The sequence below is a fragment of the Lampetra planeri genome, chromosome 7 (assembly GCF_965212315.1).
Source record: "Lampetra planeri chromosome 7, kcLamPlan1.2.h2, whole genome shotgun sequence".
Lineage (NCBI taxonomy): Eukaryota > Metazoa > Chordata > Hyperoartia > Petromyzontiformes > Petromyzontidae > Lampetra > Lampetra planeri.
The window spans coordinates 9,577,528-9,594,665 of NC_136113.1; the positions used below are offsets into that span (position 1 = coordinate 9,577,528).

Below are 17,138 nucleotides of genomic sequence, written 5' to 3' on the forward strand. Positions count from 1 at the left end.
TCACCCTCACAGTTGATTCTGTACGTTTGCAGCTGGTAGGCACATGTGTTAAGTGCTTCTGAATACATTTCCACACATGCGGGTATGTGTGTGTGTGCACATGCGTCGTTGTGTCTGCGCCGTGAGCCGTCGGTCCTGTTAGTGCCACGTAAACTGAATGGTACACGCAGTGCCAGGAAAAAGGCATCTGTCTTGCTGGAGTGTTCCTGGGTACGGGTTGACAGATGAGGCTTTGACATGGAGGGGGGCACGTGCTCCACTTTCCGTCCACTTAATCAGAGAACCGGGCACTCGGTAAGACGACTGTGGCGTCTTGTGCTTCTTCCGGCCTGGCCCAGGATAAAGTTGCTGGCTGGTTTGGCTGATGGATTTTATTGTGTGCAGGTATATTACCAAGAACTTCGGGTTATTCAGAAATATTTGTTTAACAAGCCTTATTCCTATGAAGAGACCCAGAAGGTCGAAACCGGCGCTGATTTTGCTTGCTTAAACATATGCTGCTTGCGAATATTCGTTTGGAAAGCCAATAGGCTGATGGACTAAAAATACCTGTATGTACATGTGGAGACACGGAACAGAGTTCTGTTTAAATGTGCCTTTACACAATGCTCCCACGGCAACGCATAATGAGTTTGTGTGCTGATTTGTGGTCAACTTTTTGCACTTTGAGGCATCAGTTACATTGATGGGAGTTTTAATGTCCCCACGTGGCTAGTGAGACCCATAGGAATCTCAAAACAATTGCTCGCTTATTTTAGCCTGCATGACAAACTTGAGCCTTACGTTGACACCATAATGCTTGATACGTTCCTGAGTGAACTCTTTCCAATGCCGTGTCTTTACAGTGAGCACGCGAATGTGGTGGATGTGGTAAACCTGGCTGCAGAAGCATCGTGCAAACTGTTTAACCGCTGTCTTGAGGGCTGTCGTCTTTTTCTAGCCAACCTCGTGGAATCGTATTTCTGTTGATGGTTTGCCATGACATTTTCTTTTTTTAAACAGTATAGCATTTGTAAATATCAGGCATTTTAGAGGAAGCCTGGCAAGAAGCATGCATTCATCATGCAGCGTTTATAAAGACAACATGTCTTCCTCACAAACCACATGGGGGTTCGTGTTGTTAAGAAAACGATCTAAAGTGCAGATTCTGCACGAGTACTTTACTACCTGTCCTGCACCGCCGATGAGCACGGTTGGCTACGTACGGCGTGAAAGAAGTTCAACGTACATACATGGAAGAGTCATTTTGTGAATTCGCTGCTTGGTGAAGGTCTTCCTATGCTGTGTCATTCATCCCACCACTTCTCATTACCAGATAATTGATTTGTGCGTTGGAAACACAAATACACTGGAGAATTCTCGAAATGCAATGCAGTTGTATTAAGTTATGCTGACTATCTATCGTGATAAGTACTGTCAAAGGAACATAAATTGTATATTGCTTTCATTTTATATGTCTTTATGCAAATGGGGGTGTGTTTTTCCATGAAGTGGCAGTGACTGTACGAAGGAATTCTTAAAAATATATATATTTCAGTCAAGATTGAGTTCAAATAATCTACAGAACAGGCATGTATGCCATCTGGGTGCAGGGGGGAAAAAAACAACAACGTACGTATAATTTTATTTTGGCATCTTTATGGCACCGAAACGACAATAAAAGGACAGTCCTTGAAAAGAGTGGTTTCTATCCATCGCGTAGGGAGGCAAGGGGATTCAAAGGAAGGCCGGCGGAGGCTTTCGCGAGGGAGTGCTTCACGTTTCTCGAGTGACAATCCCCGCCACGGCGGCGGCGTGCCCTCTGACGCTGATCCTGTCTCTGTGAAGTGCCTGGTGTCCTGTTTGAGCATGTGCAATACATCGCACTCTACTTTGTTGCTCGCACTTTAACTCAGCACATCCGAATGTTCGTTAAAATACAGCCCATTTTGACGCCAGTTTTATGGAGAAGAAGGGGGGGGGGACAGCCTTTTCTTTGAGGCCTCCATTTAAACAGTGTCCTCTTTTCACCCCCCCCCCCCACTGACAAAGTAAGCCATTGCACAGTAAAATTGCCCCCGTTCACTTCCCTCCCCTTGCTGCATGGCGGGTGAGACGATGGTGGAGATTTCACCTGGCGCGGACAATTTAGCCGTGTAATGGTTGCTTTTTATACATTTTCATAATGACTGTGTCGAGGACACGAAGTAAATTTCGTACTGATTTGAGAATCCTGATGCTCGCGTGGAAGTATATTGCAATGAAGTGGGTTAGCTGGTGTTGCTTATGGAAAACTGGCAGCATGGGGGTTGTTGAAGGTCTGAAAAAAACTGAAAGAGCCATTGATAGTTCTCGCAAGGCATGATTTTGATGCCATTTTTATTTTACGCTTTAGTTTGTCTTTCAGTAAGAAGAAGAATATTGGTAGATGTTGGCACAGCACTTTCCCAAATATATAAAAATGTATCGCATCATATAAAATGCTACTTACTCCAAAGTTTACATCATGATTGGACTTGTGTTTGTTAGTTTAACTCCAAATATGCGCAATTCATAATTCTACACATTTGATAAGAAAATCAACAATTTGTTTCAATAACCGCTTTGGAGTAGCAACAACGCTATATAAAGCTACTACATCAATACGTACATGCAACATTTGTAACGAGCTGGCTGATAACACACCAGTACATGTAATATGGTAATGTCATGTGATATTTGCGTTATTTGTTCCTGCTGAATGACATGAGGTAAAATTTTTTCAGAATGGCTGAAAGGCTGCCCCTGCTCTACATTTGATAATCCATCTTTCTTTATTTCACGTTAACAGTGCGTGGCAAATAGACTTAATATTCTAGACGTTGACTGCGGTGCAAGATTCCTCCCGTTTTGTCAGGACAAGTCGCCATTCAGGAGGCGTTGGGCAGCCTGCCGAGGGAACTAACCCGGGGCTTCTATTCCCGTGTGCGCGCGTGTGCGTGTGCGCGCGTGTGCGTGTGCGCGTGCCGCAGAGAGGCGACGCCTCGGTGAGGAGGTAACGCCACTCGCCCTGAGCCGGCAGCAAAACAGCCGCGAGACGCCTCCTCCCCCCGGGCCCCGGCCAATGGCCCGTGTAGACTCGCGCCTGGAGCGGCCCAGCTCCGAGGAGGAGCTGGAGAGCATAATCACGGCACGCGAGCGAATGGCTGTGGCCGCCCCATTGTCTAGCGTGCCGGGCTGCACCGTGCTGCTGAGTGGCGGTGCGGGCGCGGTCGCCGCTGTTGCCGCTGCTCCTGCGGCTGCTGCTGCTGGCGGCGGTGGAGGAGGAGGCGGTGGAGGAGGTGGCGGTGCCATTGGCTTCGTTGCCGCTATGCCGGAGAAACGGAAGTGGTGCCAAGTCGGGGCTGGGAGGGCCTGTCAACCCGAGAGGGCCTCGTCCAGTGACGAAGAGGTCAAAGATCTGTGCACCAGCAAGGCGTTCCGTCCGATACAACAGAACGGACAGGTGAGGAATGGGATTGCGTCTGGGTGTGCACGATAAGGATCAGTGCGCCGGGTGGCTATGGCTAGCGAGTTGACATGTGAGGAGCTCAGGCGGTGCATCTGCCAGTCATCTCGGACAATTATATCATAACATGCCATGGTGGCGAGATGTTAACTACCTCGCCTGTTATACAGGACGTCTGGGTTAGATCCCGACACTGATGCCTGAAAATGTTGTTTTCATGTTCTCTCCGTGGTAGCGTGGATTATTCTCAGGGTTTTCCGGTTTTTAGCTCCATATTTAGAAACATGCATTTAGAGTTTTTGGCTGCTATTAATTTCCACATGATAAGCCACTTTGTTGAGCCTTCATTTGTGGCTAGGTCGATTCTGTAAAAGAGCTAAATAGCTCAGTGGGCCTTACATGGTAAAATTTAAATTGTTTCGTTTATATTTTTTCATGTTTAACACCTGGGCCCATCCTGTGGCATCCTACCAGTGAGCCTTTGACACTTGATGTACCTTTAAAGTGCACATATCCTGGCACAAGCACTGTGGTGATTATCAGTGGTTGTTGTTATGTGTATACGGTGTGGAGGAAGCACAGCAAGCAGAACAAATAGAGCAGCACCACTCCACATCCGCTTTTAAGTTAGAACGTTTACCTTCATTCAGGTTCAATCTACACCCGATATCCGCTCTATATTTAAGTGTATATTTCTGTCCCCCCACCCTGTGACTGTGGCTCTACTTTTCTGCGCACAAACGCTATACACGTTACACACGTGCACACGCGCACACGCACACTATATATAAACACAAACCCCATACACCACACACCACTTGCACGTGTCCAAAAACAACAACAACACCTGCGTGCACGCCCTCGTTTGTCGTGCGCACGCGGCAGGACTGTGCGAGCCCCTTGCTGTTCAGTGCCTCTCCGCCACGCTGCCTGCAGCCCGTCGTGTGGAGTCCACGTGGCGCTCGCCTCACCCTCTCAGCGCTGGACCAGGCCTCGCCGTGCAAGAGGCACAAGCAGGCCCTGGCGGAGCAGCACACCCGCCGGCCGAGCCTCGACTTCGAGAAGATGCAGCAGGTGCGTGCGTGCGTGAGCGTGAGCGTGCGTGCTATGCCCGCTGTCGTATTTAGGGACGTATCGTACGAGGAAGAATATCTCCTAGTACCTGAAGAGAGGGAGAACTAGACGAGAAAGCATAACCAACGAATACGTTGTACTTGCAATATCTGCGGGAAGGCTGTCCAGATTTCTCAAAATGGCAACCTCAAAGAGAGGCAGAGGATCTTTGGAAAACCAGGACAAGTGTGGCAACCCTAGTCATATAAATCCAAATACAATTTGGATTCATATAGTGTCTGAATCTGGCCGCAGCTGTACATATGCTAAAGAGGGAGTAAATCATAGGTAGTGGCATATAATTAAGGTCTTGAATTTTCACTTTGAAGAAAGGCGAGGAGTGGACAGCACGGATGGCTGGGGTAATAAAATTGCTCACTATGGGACAGCCAAATTTGCAGACATGGATGCAGGTGGTGTGTGGCGTTAGTTTTAGTGCATGACCGAGCTATCGACCAAAATTTGATTGCTGGCCATGGTTGATGTCGGTGGAAAGTGATTTCTCAACTGGTCCTGTGCCTTCCCTAGGTTGACTCAGCCTTCTAGAGGAGTATATGGTGCGCACTGGCTAGATAAAAGTGGCTGTGCATGGGGTCTGGCCACACCACCCCCTCGTGTGCGCTGCCGACATCAAAAGGTGCTTGGTAACAGCACTTGCCTGAACAGTCTATACGGCTAATGGGGATCTTTGACTGCTTCGTGTAAGATTGGACTGAGAATGTGCTTTTTGGAAAAGCAATTTCAGTCCCAGAGCACTCTTCTTGTACACAGCGGCATAATCAACGTGTCTCATGTGTGTATACAAATAAAAGCTGCCAAAAGCACCATTTTTATGGGCCAACCCGAGGTGAACTCGGAATTTATCCCTCCCGTAGCGATGCATATTTCTGCAGTATTAAGTGACCAATGATGTTTCTTCGGTAAGTGTGTACGGGAAACTCCTGCAAGATAACCTTCTATATTTATTGTTTAATGCCCTGCAATAGCACCTGGCCGTTTCAGAAGCGCAAAGGTCATGCACGGGATTGTTTCCAAATGAGTGTTTTTGTGGCAAGCGGAAAATAAGCCATGTCAAGTAAAGCCTTTATCTTCCCTGAGTGATTGAATGAGGATAAGAGCACACATTTAACCCATAGCAATGAGCTACTGTATAATGCCTTCTCTGCATTTATCTTTACAAACAATTGAAACGGTATTAAACTTATAACACAGTTTTGTTTTATGGGCTTGTGACGAGTTAACCTTTGACGGCATTTTTAATATCGAGATCGCCTGTAGGCATGAATCACTTGGTAAAAATGTAACCCTCATACTGGACTCGACACCTGAAGATTTGATTTAATTCCTGGCGATACAGTAAATGCAGCGTGAATTGTTCTGTTGTTCAAACACCTATCAGGCTGTTGTATCCCAGGGTTAAAGTTCGGGCAGGGGGTAACAGAACCCAAACGCACATATGCCACGGCGTTATTTACCCAGTCATGGAAATCCAACACAACGCAAAGATCAGACCAGGTGAGGTCACAAGGAACGACACAGAAAGCCAGCATTGTTTGCCTGGAGAGGAAAATCCTGTCCGTGGAGTCTTTACTTCATGAAGAAACAGCCTCTGGCGGTATTGCACTGTTCTATCACACAATTCACATTTTAAAGGCCATTGGATTTGTCACTAAGATGGAACATTATAAAAAGTCAACGTGTTAAAACTCAAATGTTGGAAGGCCCGTTGACCTCCAAAAGATTAATGTCACATGCTCAGGATAAATAACTTTCCCTGTGGCAATGATATCTGGTATTTTTGTTTTAAATGTCAACCTGCTGTTCCATGCCAATTAGTTTCACATAATGTCACATGCAACGTGGGGTGAAACTCGTTGCAGTTAAAGGATTTCTGATCTATTTTTAATGAGATATTTATTTAATGAGCAATTTCCAACTTTTACAAATATCACCCGTGCAGTGCGATTGCAGGTTTTGCAATAACTATGTGAAGCACCTGTTGCTTGTTCTCGCGCTTAGGTAACATTGTGTTAACATAATTATCGAAGCTTAACTGTACAGGCAATACGTATGACTTTCACAATTGCAGTGCTACGTGGTATGTGTTCTGCGTTGGCATGTTCAATTGCATGCCATTCCCACATGTTGCGCTCAATAGGTTTAATGGCAGAGGGCTGGCCTGTCATTGCTTGTGATGCATCCTGCACATGTAATCCAGATCTCCTCATCCCCTGGAGCATTTGAAGGAAAACTCGGCCTTAAATTTATAACACATTACTTGCGGGCTGCGTTTCTGTGACCACTATACATTCTATAACGGTTCATCTCCTTCCCATCTCTTTGGAGCAATTTTACTGTCCGCTGGGAAAATGGAAATGAGTAGATAATAATTACGATTTTCTAGCTTGCAAAAAAAAAGTATTTATAGGGAGAGCCTTTCATGAAAGTTATTACATTGTCACACTTTGAGTGTACGGTGCATTGGAATATAATGGGAAATGTAGGCCATCAGCCCAGTGCAGTCATTGCTGATTAATGGCTTGCTTGGCAGAGCACTGTTTATGAGCACTGAATTGGAGGTCTGTTTCGCTCACGTGGTCTCACGTATGATTCAATGCTTCGGGGAACAGATAGTTAAATTGCAGCAATTTTTGTTTTCTGAAATTGGAAGGATATTGACCTCTTATATGAGGTGAGGGTAAAAAAAGAATAATTGTGTGTCTGTGCTCTGTATTTGCATTGCCTACTTATAGGGAGGGGGTAGGGGCTTGAACACATTTGATTTTATTTTGGCATTGTTAGTGCATCTGTCAAACATTTAAATTACACCTACGTGACACAAGTTTGCGGATTGCATTTTTCCCATTATCATTGTTAGACGTAAAATTGCGTTTGAATTATATAACAGCCACCACTGTCCCTGCAGAAGAGGACCTCGTGGAGTGTGTTAAGGTGTTTGTTCCGTCGAGATGTGGTGCGGTCTTTTATTGTGTGTTTGTCTGGGTACGTTGTTGTTTCGTTCTTTTTTCGTTTGATATGTCTGGTAGATATTACACAGAGGCTTTATTTTTTGTCATTTTGGCAGCTATGCTTGAAAGTTAAAACCAACGAGTGATATGTTGACGCTCCGATCTCGAGTGACCACCAAATTAATTATAAATGAGAATATTAGGTGGTTTAAAAAAATATTCTGTTACCGATTGGATAATTTTTATATTATGATGATTGCAGATGTATTTTGCACTCTATACCACGTTTGGGCGGGCGATGGTGGCGCACGCCTGTAATCCAGCACTGGAGGCGAGGGTTTGTGGATCGCACAAATGTCGGGAAACTCCCTTCCTCTAGGTGTTGAGGAGGTGCCGTGCCTTGACTTACCAGGAGAAGGCGGTGCAATAGATATGGACTCCACCTGTTCCATCTCTATAGGATACTGTTGTTGCTCACTCGCACGCGTGGGTTTTCTCTGGGTGCTCCGATTTTCTCCCACGTCGATTGGCGGATCGCACTTTAATATACAGAGGACCGCAGAGCTTTGGAGGGAATTTGGTGTGGGCTCTCCGATTTCACTGTGGTTCCTCGCGCCTCTGAGTTGTTGTCTTTCTTGGAGAGTAAGTGAACGCTGTGCAGCGCATTACAAGTTGAAATTAGTATTATGTTTATATTGTGTAAGTGACTACAGAATAAAACAACTATTTGTACACGTGTACCCACATGTGCGTAGGTGTCCATTGGAGTGTAACGCTAATAGGCCAAGTTATTTTTAATCTTACATGTGTCTGAATAGTGACTTGGGAGCATTTATATAGCACGTTACTAATGGCAGGATTTAATTTTACACTGTGTTAGCGGCACTTCAGTGGGAAAAGGTGTTTGCTTACTTTAATATGCTGTCATGTGATGGAGCTAATAAGAATCCAGCAAGAGTTATTACACTCCAGTAAATGTATGCTGCAATCTTTCTCCGTGCCAAGTGGCAGGCAGTCTCACAGTGGCTTCAAACCCTACCTATCAGCCTCCACACTTATTGCCTTCCACAGCAAAAGCATACTCCCCCATAGGCATGCAGAGAATATTTGGTTACCAATGGCATGGAAACCGTCTCATATTGCCCATTGCATTCCATCTACTCCAGTCCAACAGGGAGGATTTTCTCGAGGGGGCAATGATTCTACCCCCCCCCCCCCCGCTATTACATCTGAGATATATGCATGGAAATCGTATAGATTTTTGCACAAGTTATTTTGTGTATTACCTTGAGCTTAACAATCAATATTAATCGAAGAGCTGATGCATCGTTACATGAATGCTAAATGCAGTTGCCCTCCACATACATTCTTGGATACTCGGTGAGCGCGTCCAACTACAGTAGTAGGCCAATCAGGTATTGAGATTTACGGCGCGAGTGGGATTGTGTTCATATCACTTTACCGAAAAAAACTAAGAATATGAATCCTTGCAGTCACGAAAGCTTCAAATCTATAATGTGATTGTGTTATCTATCCTGGCATTGTCCTTGAGGGTTATGCAACATATTTGCTTTATTTAAAACAAAAACTCTACAACTCTTTGTCAGTCAACTGCTGGATGAAGGTCTTCCCACTCGTAAGTCGTACTTCACCGTCGCTGGTCAGTGGGGGTTGGCGAAGAGTGAGGTACGCTGACGACTGCTTCCGATATCGCTCGCCACTGATGTCGGTTACGGCTAGGAGGCCAACTCATTTCACCTCGTTCGGTGTTTTTCGAACTGTTTTGTCCTGCAGACCACTCGGCCTGGTGACAAAATGCATTCACATCACTAGAAATAACATAATTATTCATATTACGGGAACGTAATTTTTTACGCAGTTCTATCCAATGCACTATCCAATGCACTACCCAGTGCACTATCCAATGTATTATCCAATGCACTATCCAATGTATTATCCAATGCACTATCCAATGTATTATCCAATGCACTATCCAATGTACTATCCAATGCGCTATCCAATGTACTACCCAGTGCACTATCCAATGTATTATCCAATGCACTATCCAATGCACTACCCAGTGCACTATCCAATGTATTATCCAATGCACTATCCAATGTACTATCCAATGCGCTATCCAATCAACTATCCAGTGCACTATCCAATGCGCTATCCGCTATGCTATTGCGCTCCCCCATACTTGTCTAAAACTATTTAAATGCGGTGCACACGGTTTTGTTTGAATGCAATGCAAATACTGAACCTGAATGAGTCAGCTACTCACAGGACAGTGCACACATACTTGGGCTGTTATATAAAGGGAACAACGCAATCTAATAACAGATTTGTTGTGTTTTTTGTGAAGCCCTCTCTCTCTCTCGAGAGAGAGAGAAAGAGAAATATGTTTGGGTTTGGTGGACATAAACATTGTTTTACTTTAGGCCTAGGCAATGACTTAATTTTGTCACACACCCTTTGAACTTGTGCGAGATGTTGACTCAATTGGTAGATAGTGCTGAGCGCGTGTTTTGATACGTTTTACGTGCCTCTGAACGTTCGGGGGCCAGGTGATGGAAAATAAAATGGCAAACATATGAAACGCCACCAGTCACGCACATCTTCAAAGCAGAATAGGAACTTCACTCTGCTGACATGCATACCGGAGTTCCATAAAACCTGAGCTTGCATTGTCAGGTTGTGGAGCCTATAAATAGACAATGCAGAAAGACACAACATGTTCTTGCACTCGCGGTTTTAGAATGTCACGGATCTTGATTAGAGTGTCAATTTGGCAGACAGCTTTTTCCCCTTTGTTGCAATCCGAAACTTTATATGAGTGGTCAATAAAGGGAATTCATAAACAGGTTCTACAAATACGCATACCTAGATGATACTGTCATTACAACTGTGCTTAAACAATGATATGCTCTTCAACTCAAGTACCCTTCTTCATGAAGGACCGTTGATTTGGGTACAGCAGTTGTATACCACATTGGTCAGCAGTATGTGAGTTAATAACCTTTAAAAAAAGGTTAAGAGCCCTTTGCATCTAAAGATAAATGGTAGGAAGTGGACTTGGCGAGATCGGCTTTTCGTGCGTATGGCCTTGGAGTCGACCGAATACACCTGGTGGTCTCATGCCCTGGGGTTTACAAGTCTCGCGACACATAGAGCTCTTTGTGACACGCAGGGGTTAATGCGGCTTGGTATGTTTGCACTGGTGGAGCTCTGCGAGAGGCAGGTTTTTAATGTTGTTCCCAATGGAGGCCCTTTGCATTGTTTGTTTCAATGTTGAAGCGTCCATGCATTGTGCTGGAGCCGAGTGAGGTCTCGAGTAGCACGTACTTCTCCGAGGCCAGAATGATGCGCAAATAACCCTTGATTTGATGCCAGTGGGGCTCTTTATTTAGACGGCGCAGTGACCATGTAATTAAACAGCATGCGGTTTAAGCCCCCCTCAATTTTCTAAAGCAAATGGTGCCTCTGAGTTACTTGCAGGTAATAGCCTGAGCGTGCAGTTGGTCAGTAATGATGCAGATTTGTTCATTTCGCTCACAATGTACGGATCGAATTATGCATGAGGTTTGTAAATTATATGCAACATATACACAAATGTTACATTTAGGCTAACTTTGACCCGAAATCCTCAACTCATCAAATCACTCGAGTACACTACTGTATGTCCATCTCACAAGATAAACGGCCACAAGTCAGCTATGCGTGTCCACATTTATTTGTGAAAAATACCTTTAGGAACTAATTTTTGAATGGGGGGGGTGGACCTCCCACCCTGACTCCCCCCCCCCACCTCATTATGTTCCTTTTTTTAAATCGGCGTTCAAATCTTACCTTAATTAATGGTGGTGTTCCGTGAGGTGATTTGCTGAGTATTCTCACGTGTCCAAAGATGGTGCTCAACATTACATGTTTTTTTCTCGTACGTATCAATGCTGTAAGTCACTCCCGGGGTGCAAATGGCTGCTTACATCTCTCCCTTCCTCCTCCTCCTCCACTTTGCCACGTTCCCCTTCAATGGAGCTGGGTTCACAAGCGGGGTGACCTGCGTCAGCGACACACGCTAGTGGATCTCGAGTCGCTTTTAAATATAAATCGTCCCTTCACATTTCGAGAACGGATCACTTGTATTGCGCACACTTGAGCGAGCAACTGAAGATCAAATGAAATGATCTCTCTGCTTTGAAGAAGTGGCATTCCCCGAAACGTCACCTGTGATATTCATATATATAGATGTTTCTTTTAGTAGGGCAATGTTATTGATTCATGTGTTGGGAGTTTTTATGGCTTGTTATTTGTGCCTGTGCACCACTGGCAATGCAGCATTATGTGTCTTTTTTCTGTTTCTATGTAAAGCATTGAGAGGAGGAGACCAGGTGCCTCCGGGGTCATAGTTCTGAGCCAGCACTGTTGAGTCCCCGGGTTCAAATACAGGTTTTAGCCACCCAGGTGTAGACTGGGTTCTTATTTGTAGTGAGTCTCAGCACAGTCATCAATAACCGCACAAAAAATCACGTGTAAAATTGGCTTTTTCACTTAACATGTCTTAATCCATCTATGAGAAAGAAAACAAAATCTGGTTGAAATGTGACCAAAAAAACAACCTTTGCAGGGCATTATATCGCTTGCTTCTTGTGTGGATAGAGAGGTCAATTGATGTGATCTCTGAAGTAGTTCTGCAAAGGTCATCTTTCTGGGTCATTCTTTGACATGGGGCGATATACTGCTGGCTGAGAGAGTTGGACATGGAAATGCCTTTGTCTCATGACAATGGCACCAGCAGCATAATTGACGTACTAAGGAAAAAAAAGAAAGCAAAATTAAGCGGTCATGAGGACGATAGGAATCAACTGAAAACACATCACTGTGACTTCGCATGAAACGTATCCTTTTCTATTTAGGATTTATATAGCACCCTTTGCAGGGCGCTTTACAATGCTAGCCTTATTTCTTAAGAATACACCATCATATGTTTTGAATTGGTGACCACATATATATGGAGTACTCTTGGCAATAACATCTGATAATCCTGACTCGGCTGACGAGTTTGTCGGTCCTGAGTTTGGCTGCTTAAACAAATGCCGTTTGGAAATATTGGTCTGGGATTCCGAGAGGCTGATGGACAAAAACGTGCGTTTTTTACATGTGGAGACACTGAACAGAGTTCTGCTTACCCATAATGTTCCACGGCAATGTCTTTCATTGCTCAGTGCTGCCATTAACGAGCGGACTCTGTTGCCTATTGGTGAACGGGGCTTCAGATTGGCAATGAGGCCGCTGTGTTTCCCTGCATTTGGTGGAGCCCGGTGTGGGGCCTGCAGGAGTTATCTTCTCCGACCTTCACGCCATGCAGGCAAGCTTGGAAGCGTTCCATCATCTGTCAACGCCGATTTGCCACGCTGAGTTACGCATCCCACTTCACTCTCCTGCGTTCATTTTTTGTCTCGTTAAAAATATATATTTTCCTAACTGTGACCACATCCCGATTCTACACACGGAGTTGTTGCGCAGGGGGTCCATCTATGGCAAAACAAGCAGCAGCGGTTGTGTTGCTGCTGTACAGCTCTCCGCTAGGTATTCTGGTCGTACCGTGTGTTGTTTGGCATGATGTCCGACGTTTCGCTCCACACGTTCAGAAATTCAGTTGCTGTGTCGAGTGAAACGTCAGACATCATGCCGAATGAGGCGCGGTACAACTCGACAATACACCAGGAAGCTTTTTGTAACAGTTCATTATTTAATGATGCGTTTTGAAGTCAATATTTTACTTTTGTATAATTCGAATGGAATGCCTTGATGTATTATGTATACGTGTAGGTGCATGCAATACATTTGATTATGCTTTATGACAACAGTAAGTACAGTTTTGCAAAAAAAAAGTTTTTTTGCAAACTTGAAAAGAAACTTAGTTATTTATCATCAGTGAGCTCTTGCAATAATTAGGGAAAACTTTGAGATGTCTCTAATAACGCACACACACACCCTTACCATGATCAGCTGAAATATAGGCGACTATAGCTAATTTTTCTGGGTAATATGAGCCAGTAATGGTTGATGACATTTACTTTTTTTCATAATGCTTTGCCACTATATGTCCAAAATCATAACACGTGCATGAGATTATGCGTGTGAGATTCGATTATTTGCGATGTATGCAAATTACAAACTAGTGCAAATGATATACTAATGTTACATTTAGCGTAATGGGATGTACAGGAACATACAAATGAGACGGCACAAAAGGAGACACCGCACAAACGGGGTGTTAAATACGAGACAATTAAGAATCGATAATTGAATTGAAACGCGGCCCAGAATTGTGATAAATCCATTGAATTGCTGAGGTGGGTGAGTCATCGTTACATGTCGTAGTATGGTACCGCATGCTTGTCCCATTTCCTTTTCCAGGTTGAGACAGCCAATGGTGGTGCAGTTGTGCCCTTGCCCCAAACACAGAAGAGATATAAACACGTGTGCGTGTGGGGTAAACAGCTGTTAGCAAGTGCTGCCGGGGTCCATGGGGCACAAAGGGGGTTTAAGGAATGCAGCTGGAGGATGCCAGGGGTGGGGGTGAGTGGTTTTGGCTCAAGTGCGGATTTTGAGCCTGAGGGTGCAAGACCTTTAAGTGTGTGTCTGCTTGGCCGTAAACCGTACGGCGCTAAAGAGATTTCAGTTGAGCACTGATAGGGCCAGCGTCTGGCACAGGCGTTTTGGAGGCGTGCTGGAAATGCTCATGCGCGATTCCCTTGTGGTGATCATTAGCTCCGATGAGCATGGGTTGAGGCAGCGTGTTAACCGTGCAGACCAGGCCATGCGGTGCAACACGAGTGCCTGCTCAGGGAAGCGTTCCATTTGTGTTGTCAACGCGGTTGCTCGTTTAGCTTTTATTAGCGACAGTGTTCTTGACATTATTTATTCGGTGTACTGAATTGAGATGATTTACTGATGCTGATCAACATTCAAGGAGTTGTTAATAAGTAATTGTGGTTATTTGGTATTCGTGCGATTCTTATAGTGCAGGGCTATCACGAAAGTACTGTGTTTTCACAGATGGATTCAGTAGGGAGTGATGTTGCTATATGTAAACCCAATTGAGTAATTTCCGGGTAAATAAAAAAAATGGCTCGTTTGCACCATGACACCAGCACACGATGGACTATTCGTTTCGAACGCTGTCAGGTAATCTCTTACGTCGACTGTGAAAGCAGTCGATACTTTTTTGTTTATCCAATACTCCTGCAGTTTTAACCAGGGCGGCCTGCCACATTTGAACGGCAAACCTCTGCAACAAGCGGAGAGCACGCTCTCTACCGCTGCATCATGTTAATGTCTAGAACGTAATAGCTATCTGGATGGACATGGCTCCATTGAAGTTTGTGCTGTGATGCGTGAGTCATCAAGGGTTACATTTAGGGGTGTAACAGGTCACCTCCACCCCACAATGATTCAATGAATTGTCACAATTCCATTTATTCCTTTTAAAGTTGTGATGAATATTACCGCCTCTCGTGAAGACAGGGGTCACGCCAGACCATTACGTACAACATATACGAATTTAAAAACATCGAACCTTACACATGCGATTTGATGCGTGTATTATGAGCCTAATAATCTGGATGAATCGATACATCATTTGACTCCGGTAACAATATCGTCAACCTTACAGTATTTAATTTCCGTGCTTAATTTAACTCGTTATTTTATGCTGATGAGTAGTCGTAGATGTATTAATGGTCAACACGGAAAGAGCTTTGGTTCGTGGTGGCATTCCAGTTTATGAATGTTTGTGCTATGCATGAGTCACCAAGGATTAAAAATGCTTTGTGGGGTGTTATTATTTATTTCTGGGGATATTTGTACCAGATAAACATTGTGCAGCTTTGCTCGCCTCATCTCTATCCATGGTGTGTGACGTTTAATGTGTTGAAGCCATTCTCAGCTGAGCAGTAATGGAAAATGGCCTCAAATCTCTTTATGACGTGCGTGAAACTCTGCACAATGAAATGGGCCAAAAAAAAGACTAAGATTGTTTACTGGACATTTTTTATCCAAAGTATGTTATAAAATATCGTAGTATAACACTGTATTAAAATGCGTTTGAAATAATACAGTTGACAAAAAACATTTGCTACTCATTTAAATCAAGTGGACATAAACATATTTCACAAAGTTGCTTATGTTAAATGCTGTGAAACATTAACAATCTACTTGAATGTAATAATAGTTTTTTTTCTTTCGCTTGTAAGGCACATATTGGCCTTTGCAAAAAAAAGTTTTTTCCTGATATTTTGCTTTCAGAGCTTCCCAGCGCTTTGCACAGTAATCAAACGTAGCCAGTTTTGGCTTGAGCGGTGGTTTTCTGAAGCGTGCATGGCTAAAGGTAGTGATTTGCGGTATAATAGCTCTTTTATGTCTTTCGTGCAAGCGAATGAAAAACGCTTTGAAGGCCGTACCTCCCAGCCCAAGTGGCTGAGCAGCCCCCCATGATCTCTACAAAGTGTGGCAAAGGCACTTTGAGGCCTTCACCATTTCTCTCTCGCTCTCTCTCTCTCTCGCTTTGCTTGCTTATCAATAGCCAACTTGTTTTCCTGCTGGATTTTAAATCGTCGTGGGGTTTTTCTCCCCCCTCTCTCCTCCTCCCCGAGGCAGCTGCTCTGCACGGTTTTAACGGTAGGGGACAGATTTACGGGAGAAATGGCCGGCACGCAATGTTCTCTCCATCGATATTGAGTTGGGGGCTGATGAACGGCATTGCTGCCATTGGAAAAAGGGCATGGGTTCTGCAGCTGCTCGGCTGCCTACCGCTGTCAACAGTTTTTTTTGAAGGCATTGCTAAATTACACCAACTTGTCTTTGTGTTCTTCAGATGCAAATCAAAGTGAAAAATGCAGAATTTCTGCTTTTTAATATATTCTACGTGTGTTTTGAGGAGTGTGGCGGTGCAGTGACTTGGAACATTGCACCTGAGTTTGATTTCTGGCCCGGATTCGCCATCAGTTGTAAGTGATGCTGTATTTGAACACGTGTTCTATGCACCACTATTTTACCAACCCGCACTGGGGAGCATGGTGAAGTATAGTCAAACAACCCCGATGACTGACACAGCATGGGAAGTCCTTCGTCCAGCAATGGATTGAATCGATTTTTTTACCTTCTTGGTTCTTTCGGTAAAGTCACGTAGAAGGGAAGTAATAAAATGATAAAAATAAAACATAATAAAACAATTCTCACGACGTTTCGGCCACAACGCAAGTAGCCGAAACGTCGTGAGAATTGTTTTATTATGTTTTATTTTTATTATTTTATTACTTCCCTTCTACGTGACTTTACCGAAAGAACCAAGAAGATGAATCCCTGCAGTCACGAAAGAAGCTTTAAATCGTGATTTTTTTACATTAGCGTGTTTTTATATAGATAGGAATACATTAATATTACTGTGTATATGGTATACAATCGCTTATAAATTAACAAAGTTGCAATGTATGACCCACTTGATTGCTGATAGAGCTGACAGTTACCTGGGGCTGAATGACAACTACAGTGGTTCTGGAGAAAGTATTTGCCCTAAGCCAGGA

The 17,138-nt window shown here is 44.2% G+C and overlaps 1 protein-coding gene across 1 annotated transcript in view; it reads left to right on the plus strand.

The window, feature by feature from the left end:
* The window catches only part of LOC144719920 (uncharacterized), a 106,953-nt gene that overhangs the window by 15,954 nt on the left and 73,861 nt on the right, over positions 1-17,138 (plus strand). The window contains exons 3-4 of the mRNA XM_078596251.1: positions 2,991-3,463; positions 4,352-4,540. Of these exons, the coding sequence (XP_078452377.1) occupies positions 2,991-3,463; positions 4,352-4,540 (662 nt within the window). The remainder of the gene's footprint in view (positions 1-2,990; positions 3,464-4,351; positions 4,541-17,138) is intronic.